Source organism: Paramormyrops kingsleyae, chromosome 2 (assembly GCF_048594095.1).
Source record: "Paramormyrops kingsleyae isolate MSU_618 chromosome 2, PKINGS_0.4, whole genome shotgun sequence".
Lineage (NCBI taxonomy): Eukaryota > Metazoa > Chordata > Actinopteri > Osteoglossiformes > Mormyridae > Paramormyrops > Paramormyrops kingsleyae.
The window spans coordinates 459,527-485,287 of record NC_132798.1 but is presented as its reverse complement, the minus strand read 5'-3'; the positions used below and the strand labels follow the sequence as shown (position 1 = coordinate 485,287).

Sequence of the window (25,761 nt, the reverse complement as noted above, 5' to 3'; positions counted from 1 at the left end):
TGATGATGGCTAAACAGCTCTGAAATCTTTTTCTATAAATTTAGTTTGTGTTAAGGCTGTTGTGCATTGTCCATTAGAATGGAATTGCACTATAAACCAGATCAGCATAATGCAAAGATGTTAAACTATACGATTGTGTGCATTACCTACATTATTTATAACTGATTGCAATTGACTAGTAACTGTTAATCCCTTTGGATTCCATTTGGATCTCAGTATCTGTTCAGTTAAAAGAGCTATTGATTTGTTCATTTGTCAGTCGGCTTTGAAACATTTCCCTTAATGTTAAAACAGATGTTCAGTTTGCAGAAACAAATCCATTTTAAGTAATATAAGGCAGGGTTTCTTTGAAATAGGGTGTAGCTTTGGTTTGAGACAGTGTTTCCCAACCCTGTCCTCTTACACCCCCAGCCAGTCCATGTTTTTGTTCACTCCCAGCTCCCTGTCAGTAGCTGGGAGGGAACAAAAACCTGGACTGTCTGGGCGCCCCCAAAGGGCTGGATTGGGAAACTCTGTTTTAAAAAACCCTAATGCTCTGATTCTTTGTCTTTTTTTGTGTTGTTTTTCCACACATGCCTTGTTCAGACATTTCTTTCTTGGAGAAGGAGACCCAAAGGAGACATGCTTCCTGTTGGTAGTGTGTGAACTGGGTGGTGGGGGGGGGGGGTGTTTTGGGAAACATTGAGGGTTGGAACTGGCTGGCAGGCCACCATCAGTTGAGTGAAAAGTGGGTCGGTGAACAATCCACAGGAACTGAGGCAGGCTGGGAAGGGGGAGGGGGGCTGCATGTAATCTGGAGTGTGACCGTGGTGGTGAAAATTAAAAATATAGTCATGTCTCATTAGTGCGCTGGACACAATTACCACGCTCCAGATAACATTAGAATACCAGCCACAGACGCCTCTCTGTTGAGACATGACCTTATTTGAGGCAATTATTTCTCACTCTCTCATCACTAAAATCAGTGGATTTTAAGCATTTTTTTTTCTTCCGTTAAGGAATGCTGACTGTCAGCTGAATCTGTTTGTGTGTTTGCTTTTGTATGTCTGTGAAAGAGAAGCTTGTTCTCAGGGCAAATTAAAAGAAAAGCAAAAGTGGCAGATTGAGATGTCAAAATGAAAACAGACTACACAATGGTACCCTCCACCCAAAAACAGTTAAACATCCTTATTATGGTACCTGGAAAATTAGCTCTGTATGAACAAAATGTATAGTGCTGATGAGAAATGTGTTGTGGGGTAACTCCAAATAGCTTTTACTTTTGTACTGATTGCATTGTGACTGGAGGAGAGTGGCGATGCCTTCTCATTTGCATATTGATTATAGGATATAACCTAAAGATACTTTTTATGTTGCATTCCATTACAAGTAAGCGGCAGTCAAAAATCCTTATGGTTCTTTTCCCTGACAGTTACTGTTCGGATTTTCTTGCTAATGATCCAAGAAAGGAATATAGGAAGCTGAACTAGTTCAGGTTATGCAGGCAGGAGCTGATTTAGCCAAAAGAATAAGCAGATAGAAGAATCACTGGAGCCAAACTCACCGTGGGAACCCTGGGTCCATGTAACATGTATAAACTAATGGCCGAGGATAACGCCCCCTTCTGGTCTGTGTCCTGATATTCGTGACTTTCTTTGTTAGCCTAGTCGATTCTCCAACAAGCCTTAAAATTTTTAGATAGTATTGTTATGGTGTAAACAAATTTTCTTTGGACATTCCAAGTCCAGAGGGTCAGGTGGTCATTTGACTTAGTCTAATTTAGGACTGTTTTATTTTTTTATTAAACTGTGATTGTTTAATAATTTAAAATGAAGCATGAGTTTATCTCATGGACAGTAATTACTGTCTAAGAGATTTATGTTATGTTATGTTGTGTTGTGTTATGTTATTTTATGTTATTACAAACATCACATATTACCATCTCACCATTGCCAGTTTTGTTCATTTTGCAAGGGCGTGGCTTGTGTATCATGAAATATTCAAGTTATTGTTTTATATACTTTTAAAACTTACTAGTAGTAACTAGTACAGATGTAATGTAAGCAGTTAAATTTTTATAACAATGACAATTTAAAATTTAAGAAAAAATGCTTAATAGTGAAAAACCAATGTCTTTAACAATGAAATAAAGAAATGTCTGTAGTCTCCCTATAGAATTTTCCTTCAAGGATTATTTATTTATTTGTTTCTTTATTTGTTTATTTTTGTAATTCAATAGGTTATCAGGGAATCATGTTTTACAGGTGCAAGATTGCAAAAATCAATAGCTAAACTAACTCAGGCAAGAAGTTTTCCTGTTCGTAGAGGCAGTGGGAAATTGTGTGAAATCTGAAGGTGACAGAAAAGCCTTTTCTGGACAACAAAAGGGATAGCTTAGATCTTGGCAGACTACGGGGAATCAGCCTGCCTCTGACTTTCCAGTAATGTGTGGCTTTGTGCACCAGCGCCATGTGGGCAGTAGAGGTACACTCAGAGACTTCATAATAAAGCCAAAAAAGAGGAATTCCCACCTGGCGTTGTCTTTTGGACAAATGCTGAGAAATTAACAAGAATGGCTATGGCTTGGCATTGGATGATGGTGTTACCGCCCTGCTCCATTTAAACTCCAGATTGCTGATGCTCTCTGTGTGCATTTAGCTTATTTGGCCAAGAGAAAAGAAAAGGACAAGCCCGCCCTGGTGGAGGGAAGACCTAACACCTTCAATCTCAGACCAAAAAAGCCTGTAGACAGGACCTGTAAAGATGCAAACGGAGTCGACACGCAGACACTGCCAGTGATCAGCAGCTGATACACACAAGCCATGTCTAATGTACAGCACTGTCACTGATGTCTAATTTGATTAAAGAATTGTGGAAGATGAGCCTATCAGAACCAGCCTTAAGCAATGTTTAAGTATTCTAATGATGTTTAGATAAAACACTGCTATTCTTTTGTTGCTTAACCGACTGTATGATGCTAAACTTATGCATTCTTGTCAGCTGAATATTTTGCTTCATTATCCTGTAGGCTGTCACCTCCTGGAACACAAACCAGCAACTTTCTCCCCAGATAAGTGGTTTTGCAGAGGTATAGATCAGAGAGCTGATAGTATCAGACAAAAATTAAACGGAAAACTCAGCATTTTTCATCAGGAATGTTATTTATACAGTTGTGCTAATGGGTCTACAATATTTTGTTACAGCAAGTTGAATTCTTAAAGCATAAAACGAGTTATGTGTATAATAATTGCACTAGTTCATGAAACTCAAATCTGTTCCATAACAATTATAAGTTGGATTATTTCCCCCTCTTTTTTCATACTGAAATAAGATTCCTCAGCAGCAAGCCTTGTACATACATTATAGCTCTCTGCCTCGATGCTAAGATTAAAAATGTGTTTGCTTGTAGGATGTCGATGCCTCATTTGTCAAGATGTTTTTAGTTTGTGGAGGTAAACAACATATGTCTTTATTTAATGAAGACCTCAGTGCAGTTAAGCATCCAGTCGTAATAAACTATTTACGCTCATGAAAACCAGCGCCACTGGATAAATGGGAAAGAGGCTTTCGGATTAAAACGCAGATTCTGAAAAGTGAATGTTTACACTGAATAGTGGTTGTGCTATATTCTTTTAACATTAAAAAAGTCGATCGGAACGCTGAAATTTTGTGATATTTGTGTAGTTCCATCCATCCATCTATTTTCTGTAACCGCTTATCTTATTAAGAGTTGCGGGGTCCTGAGCCTATATTGGAGGCTACGGGCGCAAGGCAGGGAACAACCCAGGACGGGGCGCCAACCCATCACAGAACTGTTTAGTTCGTTGTAGAATAAACATTTTAATTGTTACTGAATTTCTATGAATTGGTGTTTAGTATAAGATCAGGAGAGACAATATAGGTCGGAAGGTTTTCTTTTTTGTTAGTATGTTACACTTGCGTAATTCCAAATTCCCAAGAAAATACAAATTCATATAGCCTACTCTTGTATTTATTGGTATGTGGCTGGACACCGTAAACTAGTAGCGGTTGGTTTATATAGGTACGGGCAGCTTTGTCCCGAGTTAATGAGAGGTTGACCTCTGGAACATACCGTTATTGATAAAGTCCAAAAACAGTTTTATCGATTTCCCCTGGCGAAAAAGAAACGCCTTCAATGTATTTCAGTGTGTCCCACACCCCTGTGTCACGTACTGTAGCGTCGCGGTATTGATTCAGTCCTGGAAATGGTTCGGAAGAGAAAGAACGTTTTTCTCTCCTTTGCTTTCACCCATCGCAACCAATTGTACGTTTGTTGGTCAGTGTCTTACCGCAAACGTTTGTTGATAAAGGAAGAATTTTAGTTTTCAAATATAAATGCCCCTCTTTAAAACGACAAAATTGTGTTTTGTCACGTTGCCGGTGAGAAAGGAAGGTAATGGATTAGACCGTGATTGCATACTGTAACTTATATTCTTCTGCATTTTGCCGTGTAATCTGGCAGTTAAGCACAGGCAAATCTCAGATATAGCGGTAATAAAATTCAATACACTTATTAAAGTGCGCCGTCATTTTAAATGGCTGGAGGCTTCGCCTGCATGGAGGGTGTGTTTAGAATGCAACAGTTTATTCCTAGGGGTATTGTATAGGCGGAGGGACAATCCTCTGTGAGAGCTGTATTGCTCAGTAGCCTGTTAGAGATATCCTGCCGGCCCCTGTAGCCGGAATGGTCGGGGACGAGTCCTAAAACACAGCAATGTGTATGGGGACAGGCGTCTTTTGCTTTCCGGGTATTTTCTGCTTTTGTATGGAACCATGCTTCACCGCTTTAGTAAACAGTAAGTACATTAGCCGATCTGCTTTCCTTGTTTGCGGCGTTTATCGTTTCGAGCTGTCGGATTACCGAGCCACGCGAGGTAAAGGAGTTTCCGTTTACTTTCATCTCCTGCTAGCGTGGAGTGTGAGAAGGGGGATGATTTCGCCTTTCAATTCCGGATTCGTTCAGCTGCAATGTTAAATTTTTTATTTGTGTTCAATTTCCTGGATGATCACATAACTAAATAGATCCTTTTTGTTTTATGTGTTATACTGTGCTCACAGGCTTTTGTCTGTAACTTGGCGGCGCAGTCGCTCGTCCCCATGCGGACCTCCGATCCTCTGGCGCAGCTGCTAAAGCCGGAGAAGCCGACGGTAGATTATCACACTGGTTTCGCTGTTCGAAACACCAGTGTCAGTAACCTGCTGATATTTTCACTGTAGAATTCAGATAAATGAAGTTGCTTCCAGTTTTGTAGCGAGTGTGGGTCAATCAGTGCCGGCAGGATGTCCTCTCTCTTCCTGTATTTTTTTCTCTTCTAAATAAATCCTGTGCTTTTGAAAGTGCTGCTGATCTGTTACTAGGGAAGATCTCAAGGCTGTTCTTTATTGCTCTATATATAGTAGATGTCTATGTAATCTTCTGTAAATAGTAGATGTATATGTATTGTTTTGTGCAGCGGCCCAGATGTTCGTCGGCTGGGAAAGAAGGAATGTAAAACATGACTCAGTGGTGCTTATTCCTGTTTGCGATAACACTGAAGAGGTTTGAAATAACCAGGTCCTCACGGAAGAGAAAATGATTTAATAATAATCCATATTTTCATGGTTCTCATTGTCGTAATTAACTTAGTTCATACATACATAGTTCTGGAAATGTACTGTCAGTTGCTGAAATAATAATAATAATCGGTATAAACATTATTGTAATATATCTTAAAAGGGTTGGCCATCTTTGTGATCTTTGAAACAATGTTTTTATATCATATTTTTCATATTTTAGATTGTTCAGCAGAAGGGCAACTTCTTAGAATAATTGGTTGGATTTGTTAGCTGTTAAACACATTATTATGGATTAGTATGCAAAGTATTAGCTGTACTTGTTAGTTCCATAGATATGAACACATTTTATGTAGTGAGTTTTCGCTTTGTGCACATACGCTTTGAGGAACATTGTATGTGTGTTACTGTTTTTGTCTAAAGCTTTAATAAATTAAATCACTTTGTCTGCTGAAAATTCATATCCTTAATCTTCACATGTGTTGTGCTGATATAAACTGGTCCACAAGTAATTTCCGTTATTGGTTTTCTAAAAAAAAAAAAAAAAAAAAAAAAAAAAAAATGGGTTTTCTATTTTTGAATCAGTACAGTAACAGTAGTCATCAGAGTCGAGGCTAAAAGGGTTTAACATTCATAACCTTCTCTTTGCACGGCAATACTTCAAGACTATTAATTTCCCCCATTCCTTTTCTCTGAACTTTCCCTAATGCACACATGTCCTTTTGAAATGAGGTTATCTAAGTAACAGTGTTCCTGGTGTATTACTATCAGATTGCCTTACGTCTTGGACTTTTTTATGCTTGTATATGTATGCACATGTATATCTGACTGTTTCTTAACAGTGACATACCATAAACACAGTTTACTACATCTCTCCCAGATTCTCTGAAATCTTATGAATATTATCTGAAATTTTATAACTACTCTGAAGTACCTGCAACTCTTAACTTTAAGTCATTTCCCAAATCATTTACTACAATGTCTCTCTATTTCATCATTTTGTCTGGGTCATTGCACAAATTTTCAATTGTACAGAGATGTAACCGGTTTATTAAATATTCTAGAATTTGTTATTCCTGAAGATTAAAAAGGAGTCGGATCCCAACTTAGTACCTTGCAGTACTACCCACTGGTTTCCCATGAAGAATGTTGCGTTACTTTGGCAGATAGTCTGTACCCATAAATATATCCTGTTGTGAGGTTCAGCTTTCTTTATTCCCAGGCTATTTGCATTAAACTTTTCATCAAATTCCCCTGGGAGTCAAAATAAATAATATAATTTTTTATGCTTTTGGAGCCCTTAATTAAAACGATATATCTTACCACTTCAGTGTCTTGCAGTGTAAAGAATATAATTAATTTGCCATCTAGTAGCAGTCTAATACAGAAAGACTCTGTTTGAAGTTCAAATAATCATTATAGTATTTAGAGAGGTTTTTGACAGTAACATTGTTTCAGGTTTGGTATTCAGTTTAAAGATTCATGGTGTCTTCATAATGAGTTTTAAAAGCCCTGTGTGATGGTAAGCAGGAAGGGCAGTGTGCTGACATAGTGGGCAACACTGTGACCTCACACCTCCAGTGTTGTGGTTTTTCCAGTTCTGTGAACATGCGTGGAATTTACATGTTCTCCTTGGGTTTTGGCGGGTTTCCTCCCATGCGGTTAGGATGCTCTCTGTAAATTGCTCATAGCGTGTGAGCGTGTGCCTTACGGTGGTTCAGCATCCCACCCGCAGTGTCCCCTGCCTTGTACCCTGTGCTGTCTGGGATGGAATGCAGACTCTCCATGACCCATAAGGATGGATGGATCGATGAAATACAGTATACCCACTATACAGGAATGCAGAAGATATGGTGGAAAATCCGTAGCTGGCCTTGTTTGCCATACAAGGTTATTTTATAAAAACCTTATTTGGGAATGCCTATGGAGAACAGATATTTTTTAGTGTACCAGTTTATTGCACCAGCCTCAAACCATCTGCAAAACAGGGAAATTACTGAACTCTTTTTAACTATCAGGCAAATAAGGCACTTTCATCAAAATTAACTTCCTTCTACACAGCAATAGACTTGTGATGGCAAAATTAAATGATTAAATGTCCAAAAACAAAGGACAGAGTAGTGGTGCACACACTTACATACACATGTGCTGTACTCGTATACAAGCATGTCGTGTGTATATTTTCCCATACAATGTAAATATGAAATTTAACAACTTGTCACTGGGAGAGCAACTTGCCTGAACTTTCTTATTGAATCAATAATCATATCTATCAAATCCGTAGTGTAGATTCCGAATAGCATATGAGATTATATAACAATATTTAAGTTGACTGACTAATGTATTGATTTTCTAAATAATTTACCCTAAAGGTATATCAGGAGCACTCTAAAAGAAGGCCATCATTCTGCTAATGGCTTTTTGTTGACAGAATGAATTTATAGTTGAGTATGGAGGATATTAAAAGGTCAGAAAACTATTTAAAGTGGAGAAAAATCAAAATTGTAAGATAATATTCAGCTGATGATGGGATGGGCTGCTTTTGATCATCACAGTGTTAGCTGTAGGAAGTCATTACTGTCACTTTCAGCCAGAGAACATTTTTACTTATAACATCATTAGCATGTGCTCTGTTCATCCCTTAAGTGTATCTTAGCACCGTTCACTATATCTCCATTAGCAAGTCATTAAGGTGTCTCTCCTATCTCTAAATGTCAGTCATCACGATGTCCTCGCTGCCCTGCTCAATCACAGATGGTGACAGACCAAGAAACCGGAAGGCTCGTTCACCTTCTCTCTTGTGTGATATGAAGGACAGTGCATGTTGTGTGATTAGTGCTGCACACGTCACGTAAGGTGACACATCACAGCATGGATGTAGGCTTGCAGATTACTTTAGTAGCAGGTCAATGCGAAACCAAGATTTATGAGATTTTTGGAGGGACAGCTGTCATGTGTGCACTGAGATGACCCAGTAAATTTCAAACATTCTGCTGTTTGTCATTGATAATTTCCCAGTGATTCTGATAGAGATTTACTTTGATGAAACAATAATTTGCAATTAAGGAAAATTTGTTATCCCTGACATGATATAAAGCGCTTTGAGACAATGTAATGCTGTGAATTTGTATTGAATTGAATTTGATTTTCAAAGCAGCTGAATGTGATAAGCCTACAGTGATCTCTTAGGCCCTAGTTTGAGCAAGAACTTCAAAACATAGTAAGACATTCTGAGCTGGTTTTTGTACTGGACTTGGTGAGAAGATCACAGCTACAATGGGCAGCCCTTTGGTGGGATGCAGCATCATTCTGTCACGTAGGGGGAAAAGGCGGTTTCTGTCGCAAACCTACACAAAACGACACACAACCGAATAACATGCTTGCTTGGTGTGCTCTTCTGTTAAGACTCGTGTATCTATTTTTATTTTTCCTTAATTTTTAATGCTGAAAAGTTACCTTTAGGCATTATGAGAGATGTTATTCTCCTCTCAGACTCAGAGCACTGTTGCCGTGTTGAAGCCACAAAGCACTCATTGCAAGCGGGTAACATTTACAAAGCAGAAACCCGCTCTGTCCTTCTCACCAGTAAGTGTGTTAGATTTGGCTTAGAAGGGAATACCGTTACTTTACTGGTACATTGCTGAACAACCTCTTTTAATTTAAAATATTTACCTACTCCAAAACAACATTAAACAGAAACAGCTTTAGCACTAAGCAAGTAAGTGGTGATTAATTTCCTGCTTCGAGTCATTTCCCCTCTGCCAATGAACGTCCTACGACTTCATTGTGACCCATATGAGTAAATAAAAGAACAGAAATCTTGTGGTAGTAGCAACGGATTTCATAGCTGTTAAAATACGATCGGGGAATAGGGCATTTTCTCAGCTTCTTGATCGCACCATCTGTGAAAGCGTCCATTGGGATTGCCGTCGGCTTGCCTCTCCGAGATGGGCTCTGGGCCGCTGTCGCATTACGTCTCTTTGCTCAGAGAAGGAAGGTCTGCCACTTCAAATCGCCGGCCCGGCATTGCTGTTACACAATACCTTAAAGTTCTTAATCCATATCATGAAGGTTATTGAGCAAAAGGGCATTTTAGTATTTTTAAAAGTCAGATCATTTGCTTCATAATAAATACTCTGCAAGTGTCTTACTGAATCAAGACACCATGATTCTTTAAGACCTGTGTGGCTTGAAGGTCTTCCTATATCTGTTCCTTAAAAGCCACGTCTCCCATTGTATGGCAGAATTCCCCGACAGGAAAATGGGACCCTCCCTCCCCAAGCATGACATCATTTATATTTCAGGAAGCAGCTTCCGGAGCTGCACCAATGCCAAGGTTGCGCACTCTCAGCGTTCCTCCTGGTGTTGCTTCTTCACCGAAACCTTGTTAGAAAGCACACACCCCCCCCCCCCTCCCTGCTCTCCCCAACGCAGAGGACCGGGGGGGGGGGGGGGGGGGATGCTCTGATGTGCGTTTAAACACTACTGGGTGCTCCTGCACTCTGATTGGATCGACTGATGGCGACACAGAAAGTCTGCTTTACAGGCTCATATTTACCCTAGACTTTGGTTACGAAAAAAGTGAAATAAAAAGCTGTGGAAGGTGACAAGTCATTGGCCTATTTATGGAAATGTCCGCATATTAGTCCAACATATTTATTCTTTTGTTGTAATATATTATTAATTGTAAATCTGTCCTTGTTCACTACTCCTTTTTGAAGAAAGTGAAATGCACAGAAAGTGATGTGCATCAGATAAGCACACGCTTCTCGACTATTTAATTCCATATTTCACTAAGAAGCGCTTATTATCTCAGAGAAAAATTTAGACAAACACTTCCCAATTGTGACAGAATGTTTTGCCTTGTGAAAATGAAACATCTTAAGTGGATTGTTATGGAAGATTCTGTTATTTTTGAGTGCTGCGTGTTTTTTGAGAGCCGCATTTCTGGAATGTAGGACTGTGCCGGTCCCTTCAGTGACACTGCTGCCTGTGCCCTCTTTGCTTTAGTGGGAAGTGAAGTGGCTTTAAATGCACCAGCGGGTTTCCTCTGAAGCCATTTTTTGCCATTTTATTCACATTCTTTCTAGACGACCTGTCATCTCAAACAAACAGCCGGCAACTATGTTTTTTATAACCTTCTATAAATGCATCTGTCTGTAATCCTGTTCTGCTTCTCCATTTAAGGGTCACAGTTTGGTTTCCTGTTGTCTTTGCGAATGCTGTGTTTTAACGGATGTACATACGTAATCCCTGGATCTCGTGTCTAGCCTTCATTGAGGCTATGGATGGACGTTTAAAAATCAGATCTGACTAAGATAGATCTCTGTGGATCCTGAGATGTCGTGTTCCACAGACAAAACGGAAGCATGTTGTAATCCTAGTGGTGCGATGTGTCTTTAAACCTATTGAGAGCAGGGGGTGGCCCCTCTGCAAGCCAGGGCTGGCAGGGCAGGTCGGAATGTTGTGTTTCTGTCCTTCAGCATTGGGCTCACCAGCGTGATCCATGTCAAATTCAGGGGAAAAGAGGCTGGTGGGTTTGTTTGCCGGGGCGAAGACATGCCCAAGGAAAATGCAGGCGGACACTTAAATTGACCATATCGTTGTTCTTTGTGATGAACTACCATCCTCTTAGCACATCCAAAGAAAACATCTGCACATCTCCATTTTCCCAGGACACCCTTCGGCCATTTGGGCATTCAGCAGCTTCCAGCCCCCCTTCAGTGCAGAGCCCTCATTTTCCGTCTATCTTTTACCCTCTTATCCCAGTCAGGGTCATGGGGGCGGGGGTCATTATCTTCATGGTAAATGGTAGCTTCCTTATAGGACTTCTCTTTGTTAAATTTATTCACACAGGGAAGGGATTGAGATGACGAGCAGAGTCCAGTTGTCTCTGCTATGGTGTGTTCATTGGCTTCATTCTAATATAACAGACAAACTGCATTATTTGCTAGGATGGCTAGCAGGGGAAGTGAGTGGAGACCCACATGGCTCTCGACATCGGTGTGGAGAAAAAATGGGTTGAATTCAACTTTTCTGCCATTGAAAAGACATGCGGGACTACAGTCAGGGATGAGACAGACAATGGTAATGTGGAAATACAGCCAGGAGGGAATATAAGCATTTCTGTACGTTACACTGCAGTTAAAGGAGAAAGTGGATAAACTCAGAAGTGAATTGTCAGATTTTCCTCTGTGTAGTGGAGCCACTGAAAGCAGATAATGTCAGTTCTGGTATTTTACACTCCAGAATTTTTTTTTCTCAATATTTTCTTTGCCTTCATACCTTTGCTGTCTCCATCTGTCTGGTCTCTTGCCACTATCCTTTTTCAAAAAACAAATTATTACCTTTGCTGTTTCTGTCTCACTTTGTAGAGGTGACTAATTATCAGTTTGAATGTGTCTGTCCCGCAAGTATTAATGATCATGGTTGTAGTTAAGGAATCCCCCATTCCCATCTTCTGCTGGGCACTGGGGGCAGCGGCTGTGAATTGGGAAACCCCTTTATTTCCAAAATTGTAGTTGTCAAATTATCAGCTGGTGGCAGCTTCCATGGTTTTAAAGACCCTCGTCCAACCAGCTATGTAAGTCCTCTAATTCAGTTCAGGGATTTCGTTCTTTTGTCATTAACATGGGTATTTTTTCGTCGGTTCATTGACATCTGTTTTTCTGTGGTGATTCAGTGTCCTGCTGCACCTGCAGCACCACTTTGGTGATTAGAATAGTGAGTGAGGTCAGACCCACCCAGCCCTGGACCCAGAAGCAGGAGATCTCCATTCTGTTCAGACTGAGCTCTGAGCGGCTTCGGGCTCAGGCTTGTTGCTCTTTGAGCGAGAGGCTCAGTGCTCACCTCGGTTTTGTCTGGAATCCAGCTTCTGGGCTTGTGGAGCTTTTTTTGTCTACTAGAGTTTAGTCTCCAGGTTTCTGTTTTTTTTGTGTGCTGGCATTCTTTTTATAATAAATAGCATGGTATCACCCTGTTGGTTTTCAGTTTGTATTTTACCTATTTGCATGAGTAAAAAATGTTAGATATGAAATATATATTATACTTGTAGATTTTGTTAGAATCACTTCAATCTGCAGTTCACAAACTCATGAAATATAGAATAAAAAAAAATCTTAACATTAAATATTGTAAGACGCTTTAAATAATCTCTAATGGTTCGGAAAAGCTTTTGCAGTTTCATGATAAAAGTGGGATCTTCCTAGCTACAGTGGGAAAAATATTTAGAGGGAGAGAGTGGGCATGACGAATGAAGACAATAAAAGCACATTCCGGAACTAGCTCTGTCCCGGTGTTGTTTAACATGAAATTGCTCTGTGCCCTGACAGTCAGTGAAGAACAAAGAAACACTAAAATGAAGTTACATTGAGTTAGTCAAAGAACACTAAGATGATGTTACATTCAGTTAGGCAAAGCAACACTAAGATGATGTTACATTCAGTTAGGCAAAGCAACACCAAGATGCCATTAAATTCAATTCATCAAAGAAATTTAGTCATTTAGTTTTAGTTAGCTGAAAAAGTTGGTGTTAGACTCAGTTAGCCAAAGGAACACTAAGATAGTCTTAGATTCAGTTAGCGTTGCAGTTGCAGAAAATTGCCGGTCGAGCACAGAACAAATGATTACCTGTGAACTTACGACTCGCTGATGTGACCTAAAATATCATTTCACATAAAGGTGCAAAATTTGAGGACCTTGCCTGAATGTTCCCCGGTTTTTTGTGGGATATGGGTGGAGGTGGCAAACACGGCATTCCTTGACAGACTTGTACTGCTCCGGAGATTTGTTGATGCTGGTTGAAAATGATTCTTTTTATCCTTCATTTATAACCTTGCATGATTTCATGTGAATCATAAAATGGCTTCTTCTTGATGTCTGTTTCATAGTTTCTTATGTAAAAATAGACAGTTGGGAATGGAACAGTAAAAGGTCTAAATTAATCATAGCAGTATTTATTATGGCCAACACTGTCTCAGGCTGACATTGTTAAATGACCTTGTGTTTCTCTGAAGCTTACAGTTGGATTGAATAATTCTTGACCCTGGGGAAGCATGGTCTGTGTCGACCCCAGGTGTTCGCCTCTAAGATATGCCGCAGCTAAAGAACTCACTAGTCTGCAGCATTTCTAGAACGTAGTTGTGGATTAAACTCCTAATGGGGTAACAAGGAAGAAAGTGTAAAAGATTTCTGATACCAGATGCTGTGTAACGTCCGTAAATGCTGGTCCGGATTAGCTTACCATGATTGCAGGACTGATTGGGGAAAACATCAGTCCTTATCTAATGGGCACTATTTGATTTTCTTTGATGGGAAGTTAGTCTTGTTTAAGCTAAATCTCAAGGTGAGATTAGAGGTATGAGTATTTATTTAAGAACTTTGAGACTTTAATATCGACTTTTGTGTGTATTTGACTTTATGGAGAATATATCCATGTTCCTTTGTTACCAGAATTAAGGCCAACCATCCGCAATTTAATAAAAATGAATACAATTCATTCAATATTTTTAATCACAAATAGGGATCTGTTTATGATACAGAAGGAGCTCACACCTTGTGGAAGAGTTAGCTGGGCCAGTTTTAACAACCCAGTTGACCACATCTCTTTATGTTGACCTTATAAGTTTGGGTTAATGAGGCTGATAAAATTTAGCTTTTGTCTGTCAAGGTATAATAATTCTCTGTTATCGTCCACGTTGGAGAATGTCTTCTGTGGCCAAGATCTCATATGATCATGTAAGTTTCTGAAGAAGATTCTGTGCTGTTGGTTCCTTAAAAGCAGCTTTATTCCCCTGGCCATGTGTCTGATCTGCCCTTTCTCTGCTAATAGCTGCCATTATTTAGCCCACATGGTAACTTTGCCACATTCTCTGCAGCGTATTTCCAAAGCTGTTTCTGTAAACATCCTCTAAGCTGCTCAGAGCTCACACCCTTTAAGAGAGTCACTTCCTCTTTGTTGTTATAATGTGTTTCAATGGAACATTATCTGTCCATTTCTGTCTTGGGTTTGGCACTGACCATTCTGACAGAAGGTGGGGGGTGTCACATTTCACCTTTGCAGTTCAAGGACTTGGGAAAGAGAGCCATCTTTAATTAATAGGCAGACATCAAGCTGAAGGACCAATGAGAGTCCCTGTTGCAGTTTGCTCTCCAGCCGGTGCTTAATCGTCCAGTCCAGCCTTTGACATCGACTGTAAAAAGCCATGAATTTACTCTACTTGGTGACAAAGATGAACAGCTCTTTGCTGTTAATGAAATACTTTTTTTTTTTTTTGGTAGTGATCAACTTTTTTGTGTCATGGAAAAGTTATTCATAGTTATTCATATTCATAGTTTTCAGGCCGTGTTTGACAAAACCTTTTGATTTGGGAATAATTAAAGCTAATCATACTTAAGAAAAACCAGTCATACTCGAATGGTTGCCTCAAGATGTTTTCGTTTTTGATTTGGGAAAAATAACAGCAACTAGTTTGTAATTTTATACAGACATTTTAGAAGCATGTCTGCTGAGATGTATTACTTATATGTGTTTATAGCCAGATAATATTCATGAGTGAAATGGTATCTATCTATCCATCCAGCACGTTAAGGGGGAACCGCAGCTCATCCCTGGAAGCACAGAGTACACAGGTGGGATGCCAGTACAATGCAGAATAGTACAGTGGTATAATAATTCATTGTGGTTTGCAGTCTTGCAAGCTTCCAGAAAATATCTATCCCAAGAGCGTGTTTATCATGTGTTTGTATCCAGTGAACGTTGTACCTCTCCACAATGCACTCTTACTTTTGCTCCCTGTCTAGTGATATTATATATGACTCTGTTATTCTGTTTTTGCCACAAAATTTGAGCGCAGTCAGTGCACCCCTTTGTCCAACATGCTCCATTGAATCTTTTGGGCAGTTGTCAGATCAAGAGAAAGATCAGGCAAGAGATGGTAAGAGCGATACTAGCAAAGCCTTGAAGAAATACTTTCCGTGCAGTGATTGTTGGCAAGCACAGCGAAGCTATAAGAGGAGGTCATACGATAAGGCATCTGGCATGATGCTGACAGTGATGGTAATGGATAATGTGATGGATTTGCGGTCTCAGTGAACCTAGCTACCCACGGTTGCTTGCAGAGTCTGTCAGAACTTCATGATTTGGTTTAGCTATGTCGCTGGTACCACTAAATCTACTGAGAATTTCACTGACACGAGTGATGGGGACTGCAACCTGAAAATGTTGCGTGAAAATCCAGTAGGTTTTAGAATGGTATATTGTATTTATTAATCTTAGCGATGATACGTGTTGTAGATGCCTTGGAATTTTTGCTGTATTTTTGAATGCTTTCCTCAGTAATGTCACATCAGCCCAAATGTAGATTGTATAGTACAAGACTCCTTCTGTCTTATTCAGAACATAAAATAGCCAGACTCTAGAAATTGCATCGATCTTGTGAACTTAAGCAGAAAAGCAAGCATATTATATTGATCCCATAGAACACCTTTGTCACAAATAGAGCTGGCAAATTTGAGTTACTCAGATGTATGTGCACTCAAAACCTCTTGGGCATTTTGGAAAATTATACATTACTTTCTGGGCCTCCAAGTTTGCCTGTTAGATTGTTAGATGATTACTGTAAATACTTGGGTGTGTTTTAGAAATGGCTAAACTGATACATTTTGAACAACATATTATAGTTTTACCCCAACATAAAGATCATTTAGGCATAGTGTTCATTGCCTAGCACTTCTGCGCAGTCCTGTATGCATGTATGTATGTATGTATGTATGTATGTATGTATGTATGTAAAAAAAAACAGGTCAGAGGAGAATGGCCAGACTTGCCAAGGCAAACAGGAAGTCTGGAAGTAATAGGCCAGTTAAGCAGTGGTGTGCAGAAAGACTTCTCTGAATGCATAACTTGGCAACTCTTGAAGCAGTTCTAGCGGGAAAACTGTGTCCTGTCTGGCTACTGTGTGTTTGTGTGTATGCAATAATTTAATTGTGAGGACCAAACCCGTTATTCTGATGTTATGGGGACTGCTTCTTTTTTGGTCCCCAGAAGGTGAAACTCAATTTTATAAAAACCTGTGACTTAAATCAAAAACCTAAAACTGCAATAAGTCTTGTATTTTGTTTGGTTACTTATGGTTAAGATCAGGGTTGGGTAGGGGTTAAAGAAGTTGTTGGGATTAGGGCTTTTCCCATAGAAATGAATGGACGTCCCCACATAGTTATGAATACAAGTGCGTGTCTGTCTGTCTGTGCTGTATGGATGTCAGTGAGTACATGTTAATGTTCTTCTCACTCTGATTTTAGCAGTGAAAAACTTCAGCACTGGAATTTAGGTTGTAATATTGTGCAAAATCTTTGTTTTTGTAGTATAATGCAGAATTAGTTGCTTTTGAACCCATCTCCTGCACTAACTATTTTAAATACAGTACACGGGGTGGCAGGCTCATTTTGTTTTGCAGTATTGAAGGACATCTGGACGTTATTGCCAGTGCCTCAAATTGCCTGTGTCCTCTCCCCTGCCCCCCTCCCCTCGCCACAGATCACATCTGATGCCGAGGCTGAAGGAGTCACGGTCTCACGAGTCGTTGCTCAGCCCAAGCAGTGCGGTGGAAGCTCTGGACCTCAGCATGGAGGAGGAGGTGTTCATCAAGCCCGTGCACAGCAGCATCTTGGGCCAGGACTACTGCTTTGAGGTGAGCCCTGAAGACGCCATCGTTTGTCCCCCGGAGGTTCAGATTCCTTCACTTTACACTGCGGCCTCCATTTGACCGCAGCATATGTAAAACAATATGGAAATGTTGTTTATGAAATTAATGACATCATTTTGTATTTTGAGCTTTAGCTCTTTTGATACATTACAGTATGTTTTTGCTAAGTAAGGCTGTCTGGTTTGGTGTATCTCATAGTAGAGTAAAATTACTCATCCTGAATTTACATGAATTAATAAGAATTTTCAAATATATAAACCAAAAATTACATAAATGCCATTTTTGTTGCTTATGATTTATAAAGCATACTGGAACAGGTCAGTCAGGTGTCTGGAATGTGACCACACACCGGTAGTTTTGTTTTTTCTGACTGGAGTTTACTATCTTATCAGGCTTAAATCTGGTTTATGGACAGTGTTTGTGGTGTTGCAGTGTATGCTAGATGCATCTCCGGCCTCGCCTGCACGCCACTCTGGACAGAAGTGTCTGCTACATAACTAAATGTAATGTGATGGGATTTGTTGTTTTTAAGACTGATCTGCTTAATTTTATTGACATTTAAGTCACAGTGGAAATGGGCAAAGTGTTTACAGGCACAATGTATGAAAAATCTTTTTTTTCTCCTAATAAGGAACAAATTTATATGCAAATCTGCATATTATACTGTAGGCTACGATCTTATTTAGCTGAAAGATAACTTTCCAGCTGTGACCTGCGGATAAAGCTGCTCACAACTAAATTTTTACTGGTCGTCTATCCACCTTCCAACTGCTTATGCTAGTAAGGGTCACAGGGACCTGGAGCACAGGGCACTAGACGGGTAAACAGCTAGGCCCGGGCAACACAGGGCACTAGACGGGTGAACAGCTAGGCCCGGGCAGCACAGGGCACTAAATGGGTAAACAGCTAGGCCCGGGCAGCACAGGGCACAAGACGGGTAAACAGCTAGGCCCGGGCAGCACAGGGCACAAGAGGGGTGAACAGCTAACCACCAATCTGTCTTCTAACCACTCAGGGTCACGAAGGACCTTATTCTCTAGTTATATTAAATTATTGATTCTGGTAAATTGATTAAAATGTGTAGTTTTTTTGAAGGTGGCACATTTCAGGAAGACACACATAAAAATGTCATATACTGAATGTGAGCTCTTCATGAAAAACTTTATCGTGATTTTATATCCTTTTAAATCACCCTGAAGCTATAAAGTAATTTTCAATTGCAATATTAGTGATGACGTTTGTCATCTTGTTCGTCAGGTGCGAAAACAAAAAACGTGACCGCCGAAAACAATCATAGTAATCACAGAACCCGGACCGTTCCAGCGGACTTGGTACATATGCTGGTGTAAAGCTTGCGGCCTGTCTGGGAGGCCGAAAACAATCATAGTAATCACAGAACCCGGACCGTTCCAGCGGACTTGGGACATATGCTGGTGTGAAGCATGCAGCCTGTCTGGGAGCCCAGCTGCTGTTCCTCCGGTCCTCGGGCGTCTCGTGCTCTCAGCAGTATCTCCCTGTATGTGCCTGGGATTACTCAGCATGCTCACTCCCCTGTAAGCCCACAGCTATTAGTCACCCCCATTACATAGGTCAGCGGTCCTTTATTTGCCTCCCCGCTCTTGCGCCTGTTGGGGATGTCAGCTGGGAAACCAGGAGAATGTTTACATTGCATTGTTTGTGTTTGCGCTTAAAAAAACATCTAATAGAAGTAATAAAAACTGGCATTTGCCCCATGTGCACGCCATCTTGCACACAGACCCCACTGATGTATTTGCTAATATAATCAAAGTGGTTTTGTGCACAATGGCTGCAGCAGTTGTATGTCAAATGGAGATCTGCAGCTATGCTTGCTAAATGTTCCTGTCGCTGCTCAGAAACATGGCTGTAACTTTGTATATGTATTGCATTGGTGCATTGATTGCTTGATTTCAGTAAAACTGCATTATTTTTAAAACCGGGTTGGATTGTGGATTATTTCAATCTAACCTGAGTACATGGATATTAGGCAATATGTCTGTCAGAAGCCAGTGAAATCATGGTACATGCATTTTTATTTTACATTTTTAATGTTTAATTTTAAAAGGCTCTTATACATTCACCATAAGAAGAGCTCAAGTTCAATAACACTGTCAAAGTTACATATCCTTCCCAAGCACCTATAGGTATATTGCAAGTATTCACTCTTTTATTTGGCATACTGCTGTCCAGTGCTACATAGGATCCCTTAAATCTGGATAATATGCGTTACTCCATTAATGCCACTACTAAAAAATTATGTTTCTATGACTTAATGTCAAAATAATTTTCCAAAATGATGCCAAATGTCACATTTTAAATCCAAATTTACTGCTTGACACCATTTTCCCAGAAATGTTAAGCTGAGGTGTTTCAGCAGATTAAAGCACATTTTTGAATAAATCATAAACGCATGCATGGTGGCAGGTTGGTGAGGCCGCTGTAATTTGGTGCTCGCAGCCATATTTAAACGTTGTGGCACAAGACGTCGGGCCGTTTCTGCCTTTAATGTTGTCACAGCTAAAGGGTGTTGTTAGTCACAGAATTAGTCCAGAGCGTGCTAACAGAAACCATTTGCCATTATGCTGTGAAATAAATGCTTACATTAGCAATCTACTTAATGCATTGCTATAAAAGCTGCTATCGTTCAGGTATAGCCCTTTTTATCAGTACTTGCGGATGGGAGGGAGGGGGGAATTGCTCTGGGTTGGGGGCCAATTATGAGATATTTTTATGGGGCCCAAAATGTCTAGTGGCAGCCCATGCGTTATAAGTGTGCACACGGCTTTGGGCTGGTGTAGCAGTGGTTCGCTGATGTCACTCTCTTTACCATCTATGATGTCCCTCCCGTTATTCTTGTCTTGGTGGTCGGCCCCCGGTAGACTGACAGAGTATCTCACAAAGCGACAGGCTGCATCTTGGTGATTAGATGCGGCGTGAAGCTGCAGTAATTGTCTAAGCGAATTTGACTTCAGAAAGCATGAAGTATCAATTAGCATAGTGTGGTATTTGTTTTAATAATTTAACTTTAATAGCCAGTGACCAAAGCACATTTTTTGACATAGCATTGCATTACATTTTCAGTGGTGATAATTAAAGCAGTTATTGCAATTATACGACTGTGTTATTGCTGCCACATTGTCATTGGTTTGGCACTCAGAATTGTACTTTTTTGTCAGTCAGCTTCAAAAACCTTTTGCTTTTTGTAATTGATTTTTATTGGTTGTGATTGTTGTATTCCAGCAGAAATAGCTGTATATTATTATGGCATTTTGCTCATCACCTTTATGCTTAGATAAGGATTTAAGGATTGTAAACATCATTATGTCATATAGTAAATATGCTTTTTTATTTGATATATAAACATTAAATAAGCATTTCACATTCATGTATATTTATTATTGGTTCACATTTAAAGTTTCTTAGTGTTTTTATATTATAAATAAAAAAATCTCTTGACTATGTGCTTAAGCATTAAATAGCCAGTTATGGTTCTAATGCACTCATAAATAAGTGAGGCAAGTTTCATCATTTAAGCCTTGCAGTAAAAGCAGGAAAAAAAGCTTGTTTTGAGTTTAGAATCATGTTAGGTTTTTCTGGCATATTAAATTTTAGGAATGTTCTTGCTTAGGTGGAACTAGCCCTATAATTTCAAACTTCACTCAAGGCATGAAAATCATGCAGATAAAATGTCATTTAATCTTACTTTTGAGGTAACTGTCAGATATCAGATTTTTAGCCAAAAATAGCCACACTCACCCTCAGTCTGTTTATCTGCCATGGCATTTATGGCTCTGTGCACCAGATTATGGCACAAGGCCAGTCTGCAGTGTTGGACAGTGTAACAGGGAACAGCAGTGTTGTGCTCATCAAGGCGAAACAAAAGCAATCATATGACAGAAGGAGGACCCCACACATTTAATATGGGGGCCTCCATGAAATGGTCACAAAACAGGGAAAAGGGACAGTAAAAGAGGAATGTGGAGACAAAAAAGACAGAGAAACACAATAGACTGAGACATCAGAGGTTCACAAAAGAGCAGAAACTGCTAACAGTCAACTTAGCTGCCTTTGCGTGCTGAAAAATTCTGACATGCTCTCTGCCGAGATGGAAACTGACAATACAGCCACATCCCGGTGATTATGTCCTTTATCGTTTCTGTCTCACGCCCTGCTCAGAGAAAACATGTATACGAGATTTCCCGTCCGACTGGGGACAAGGTCACTTGATCAGGAGACACTTGCTGAAGATGGCTTCCTCTTGTTTGCTTGCCGGAGGGGAAATTCCTTAGTAATACAAGAGGAATCCAGGAGGAATGGAAACATCATTGTGTTTTTGTTTCTCGCAAGAACATACAAGAGCAATGTTAACAAAACAGATTGTTAATCTACAATCATTACTGAAATATCTGAAAATCTCTTCTTAATCTTATAGCGAAACAGAGAACTCTACCTGCACAGTTTCTTAGGGAATTTGGAAATTAAGTCATTGCTGTTACTACAACTACTATTTCTGCTGCTACAGCTGTGATTATTTCTACTGATTCTGGTCCTGCTATTACAGGTTTCCCCCGCTATCTGAAAGTAGAACATTCCTATGAAATCTTTCTTAAACCAAATGGTGTAAAATGAAGAAGCAATTGCCGTTAATTTATATGGGAAATGAATTTGAGCATTCTCAGACACAAAAACACCTACCAAATCATACCAAATAACACATAAACCCTAAAATATTGCTAACATATAGTAAAAGCACTAATGAAAGGATAAATACGCAGCTTATATAAAGTAGAAACAATGCAACTGGATATATTTCTGGGGCTATCCAATGCACCTAGCCCAAAGAACTGGGTTACTCCCTGGGTTTAAAGAGGGAACCTTTCTGCATTTTTGAGCCCATGTCCTTCACCTCTGCGCTACCTGCTGCACTAGATACTCTTCACTGGATATCGAATCCCTTCGTTCCAAGAGGCACCTGATGTGATGCATCACTGTCTTCCTCTGATTTAATCATTGCTTTACAGCGCTAGTAGATATATCTTATGCTTTGTTTTTTCTATGGCAGGTAACAACTTCAAATGGAACCAAGTGCTTCTCCTGCCGGTCATCGGCAGAAAGAGACAAATGGATGGAGAACCTCAGAAGAGCCGTGCACCCAAACAAGGTGAGAGCTCTGCAGAGCCGGAGGGGCAGGCCCAGAAGGCCGGGGCGCAGAAGGCCGGGGCGCAGAAGGCCGGGGCCCCAGAAAGCCGGGGCCCAGAAGGCCGGTGCCCAGGCTCCCGGCTCCCATATGCCGCGCTCAGGGCTGGCTCTCTGGGGCGTCATGCCATCCCGACTGTGAGTGAGTGAGTGAGTGCAGTCACAGGCCTTCAAAAGACCCAGTTCATTTGATGGATGCTTATACTTTTATGTATTATTACAACACTAGTGCAGTCTTTATTTCATTGACAGCTGGGTTTGTGGTTAATAACAGGTTCACCCATTACAATTAATGCTTATATAATTACTTTTCATTAATCAGGGACTTAATATTTATTTAACTTGACAAGGAGCATACTACATATATAAAAATATAAGCACTTTTGTACTCTATTTGGTCTAATGTTCAAGACTCGATGGGTAATATTTAAATATATATGACTCCTCCATAAAAACAATACTTTCAGTGTAGTTTTTGCTAATTCACAATCAAATATATCCACTTGATTCAAAAGGTTTTCTAGATCTGGTTAAATCAGATTTACTGAAACTCATTCTAATTTATAATTTTTTTTTATACAAAATCATTATATTTTAAATTAATGCAGAATTTTATGGCTCACAATTTATGTTTCATTCTTTTAATGGTGGGTAAACAAGTAGTCATGGCATAGACCATAGATTATGGGTAAAAATACTGCGATTGCCATTTATTCCCAAAAATAAGTGAACTTTGTTAAAGCGCCTTCTGACATCTTACATAGCAGTACTTTGACTCCACAGGACAACAGCCGTCGAGTGGAAAACCTGCTAAAGCTGTGGATCATAGAGGCCAAAGATCTGCCGGCCAAAAAGAAGTACTACTGTGAGCTGTGTCTGGATGACACCCTCTACGCACGGACTACCTGCAAGCTCAAAACGGACAATGTCTTCTGGGGAGAGCACTTTGAGTTCAACAACCTGCCGGGCATCAAGAGCATCACCGTGCACCTCTACAAGGAGACCGACAAGAAGAAGAAGAAGGACAAGAACAACTACATAGGCTTGGTGAACATCCAGATCGGCACAGTGACAGGGCGGCAGTTTGTGGAGAAGTGGTACCCGGTCAGTACGCCTAACCCCACCAAGGGGAAGGCGCCGGGACCCATGATCCGCCTCAAATCGCGCTACCAGAGCATGAGCATCCTGCCCATGGAGCTGTATAAGGAGTTTGCAGAGTACGTCACCAACAACTACATGCTGTTGTGCTCCGTGCTGGAGCCCGTGCTCAGCGTTAAGAGCAAGGAGGAGATGGCATCCGCTCTGGTGCACATCCTGCAGAGCACTGGGAAGGCCAAGGTAGGGTGTGCCTTCTCCCCCCCCCCCCCCCCAAGAACCATCCTTCTCCAGCACAAGTTTGCAACTGCAATTAGACATGTTCAAGGCTGAATCAACTGCATCTCAATTTAATTAATTTAGTGAGACACAGAATATCTGGTTTGGTAAACATGACTTATATGAACTTCATTCATTTTTAGGAAAGTGTTACTTTTGAGGGCATTTTTTCAAGGGTGTAGCCATGTAGTGAACGTGGGGGGGTTACCAAGGCCATAGTTGTAATATATATTGGGGGGGGGGGGACATTGTGAGCACATCTGAATATTGCAGAGGACCTATATATTTGTCCCCCAAATATAAACTAGAATTATGGCCTTGGTGTTTTTTTGGTAAACCTATAGCATCCATAGGCTGATTTACCACTGAATACAAAACAATGTTCATGTTGTTTAAGCAGTTTTAATGGAGTGTTAAACAGCCATTTTGTTTTGGAAGTCATATTTGCATTCAGGCACCATCAACCATCATACAATTTCACAAGAGGAAAAAAAAGAATTTATCTTCCATTTTGTGTCAGCCATGACTGGGAAATGGCCCAGATAATTACTGTGCTCTTACGGTGCGGGGAGGTTTGATGCACCAGGCAGGCAGCTCATCACGAGCTCACAATGGACACACCATCCCCACTGCCCACTGTCCATTTTACACACACTTTCTTACACAGGAGAGGTCAGCGGCACACAACTGTTTGCAGTAACAATATGTACTGCAGTCGTCACACCTGTATCACAGTCACCACACATGTAAAAACACACACTAAATTGACGCCCTGGTTGAAATCAGTTCTCTTCCTGAAACTATTCAGTAAACATTATTGGCTGTTTATCCCTGTATGTAACTTTTTTTGCTCAAAAACAATTTCTGGGCATTTGTTATGTCTGTTTTGAATGCAAGTCGGCCCTTCATTAGTGCTCACGTAACTCAAAAGGCAAGCATTCCCTCGTCATTTTTAGGGAAAAGGCAGCAAAGATTTTTACATTTCGTGTGAAATAGCAGTCTCTTTGCTTTTTTCGGGTAGCTGTTCTTTAAAAGTCTGTAATATCATTACTATTATTTGACTATTCTGTCTGATCAGTATGCTTGAGACTGTTGTGGTTGCCATTAACAACGCCTCACTGCAGCAGACATCAGCTTCTCCCACCGTCGTCGCTGTTTTTTGCGAACATTCCTTAACCGGTTTTTCATTATGGAAGGATTGTTTTGAAAGCCCCGTATTGTCAAAGTGGGCAGCTTCGCCATGTATGAAGAAAATCAATATCTGAGACCATCACCAGATTAGAAACGTGATTCACGCCGACTTTGTGACCTCGCTGCCAAGCTTGCTGGAGAAGATTATCGATCAGCTCTGGGTGCGAGGCAGCGAGGCGTCACATGGGTCGATAAACAGAGGCTGCCTCCCTCCCTCTGCCGGGCCTAGCGTTACTCCTTAGACGGTGCTGTTTATCAACAATGCCCTGGAGAAATGGCCAGTACCGCACTAATTAGTTCTCATTACTTTCCGGCAAACCTGAGATGGTCAGCTGACCGCGCCATCCTGTGAAACTGTAATGCTCACAGGTGCTAGCGTGCACGGGGGTCGTTTTTCACGAGCGCCGTGTCAGCAGCGAGCATCCGGCTGTGTTCTCATTAGCGACGAGCATGGCAGAAGGCTCTCCTCCTTCAAGAAAAAACTGTGGCTGGCTAATAACTCCCGGAGACCCTGCCCTCTACCAGATCATGGCAATTAGCTAAATAGATGCTTTTTCTTCTAAATAAATAGCTAAATAAGCAGGGAGTTATTTATAGACCAGCAAACAATGGTTGTTTACCCACAACTGGTTTTGCTTCATTGAAGGTGAAATTTTTCAAGGTATTGAAGGCAAGAACGCTGCCATGAACTGGGCCTCTGTGCTGTCTGCTGTAACTAATGATC

General features: G+C 40.5%; 1 protein-coding gene across 8 annotated transcripts in view; it reads left to right on the top strand.

The window, feature by feature from the left end:
- The window catches only part of dab2ipa (DAB2 interacting protein a), a 165,506-nt gene that overhangs the window by 109,904 nt on the left and 29,841 nt on the right, over nucleotides 1-25,761 (top strand). For 7 of the 8 annotated variants that reach the window (XM_072703040.1, XM_023834471.2, XM_023834472.2 and 4 more), the window contains 3 exons: nucleotides 17,090-17,243; nucleotides 22,339-22,437; nucleotides 23,256-23,810. In XM_072703040.1, the coding sequence (XP_072559141.1) occupies nucleotides 17,090-17,243; nucleotides 22,339-22,437; nucleotides 23,256-23,810 (808 nt within the window). Of the gene's footprint in view, nucleotides 1-4,558; nucleotides 4,797-17,089; nucleotides 17,244-22,338; nucleotides 22,438-23,255; nucleotides 23,811-25,761 lie in introns of those variants that run through there. The other variant, XM_023834473.2, reaches the window with a different exon arrangement.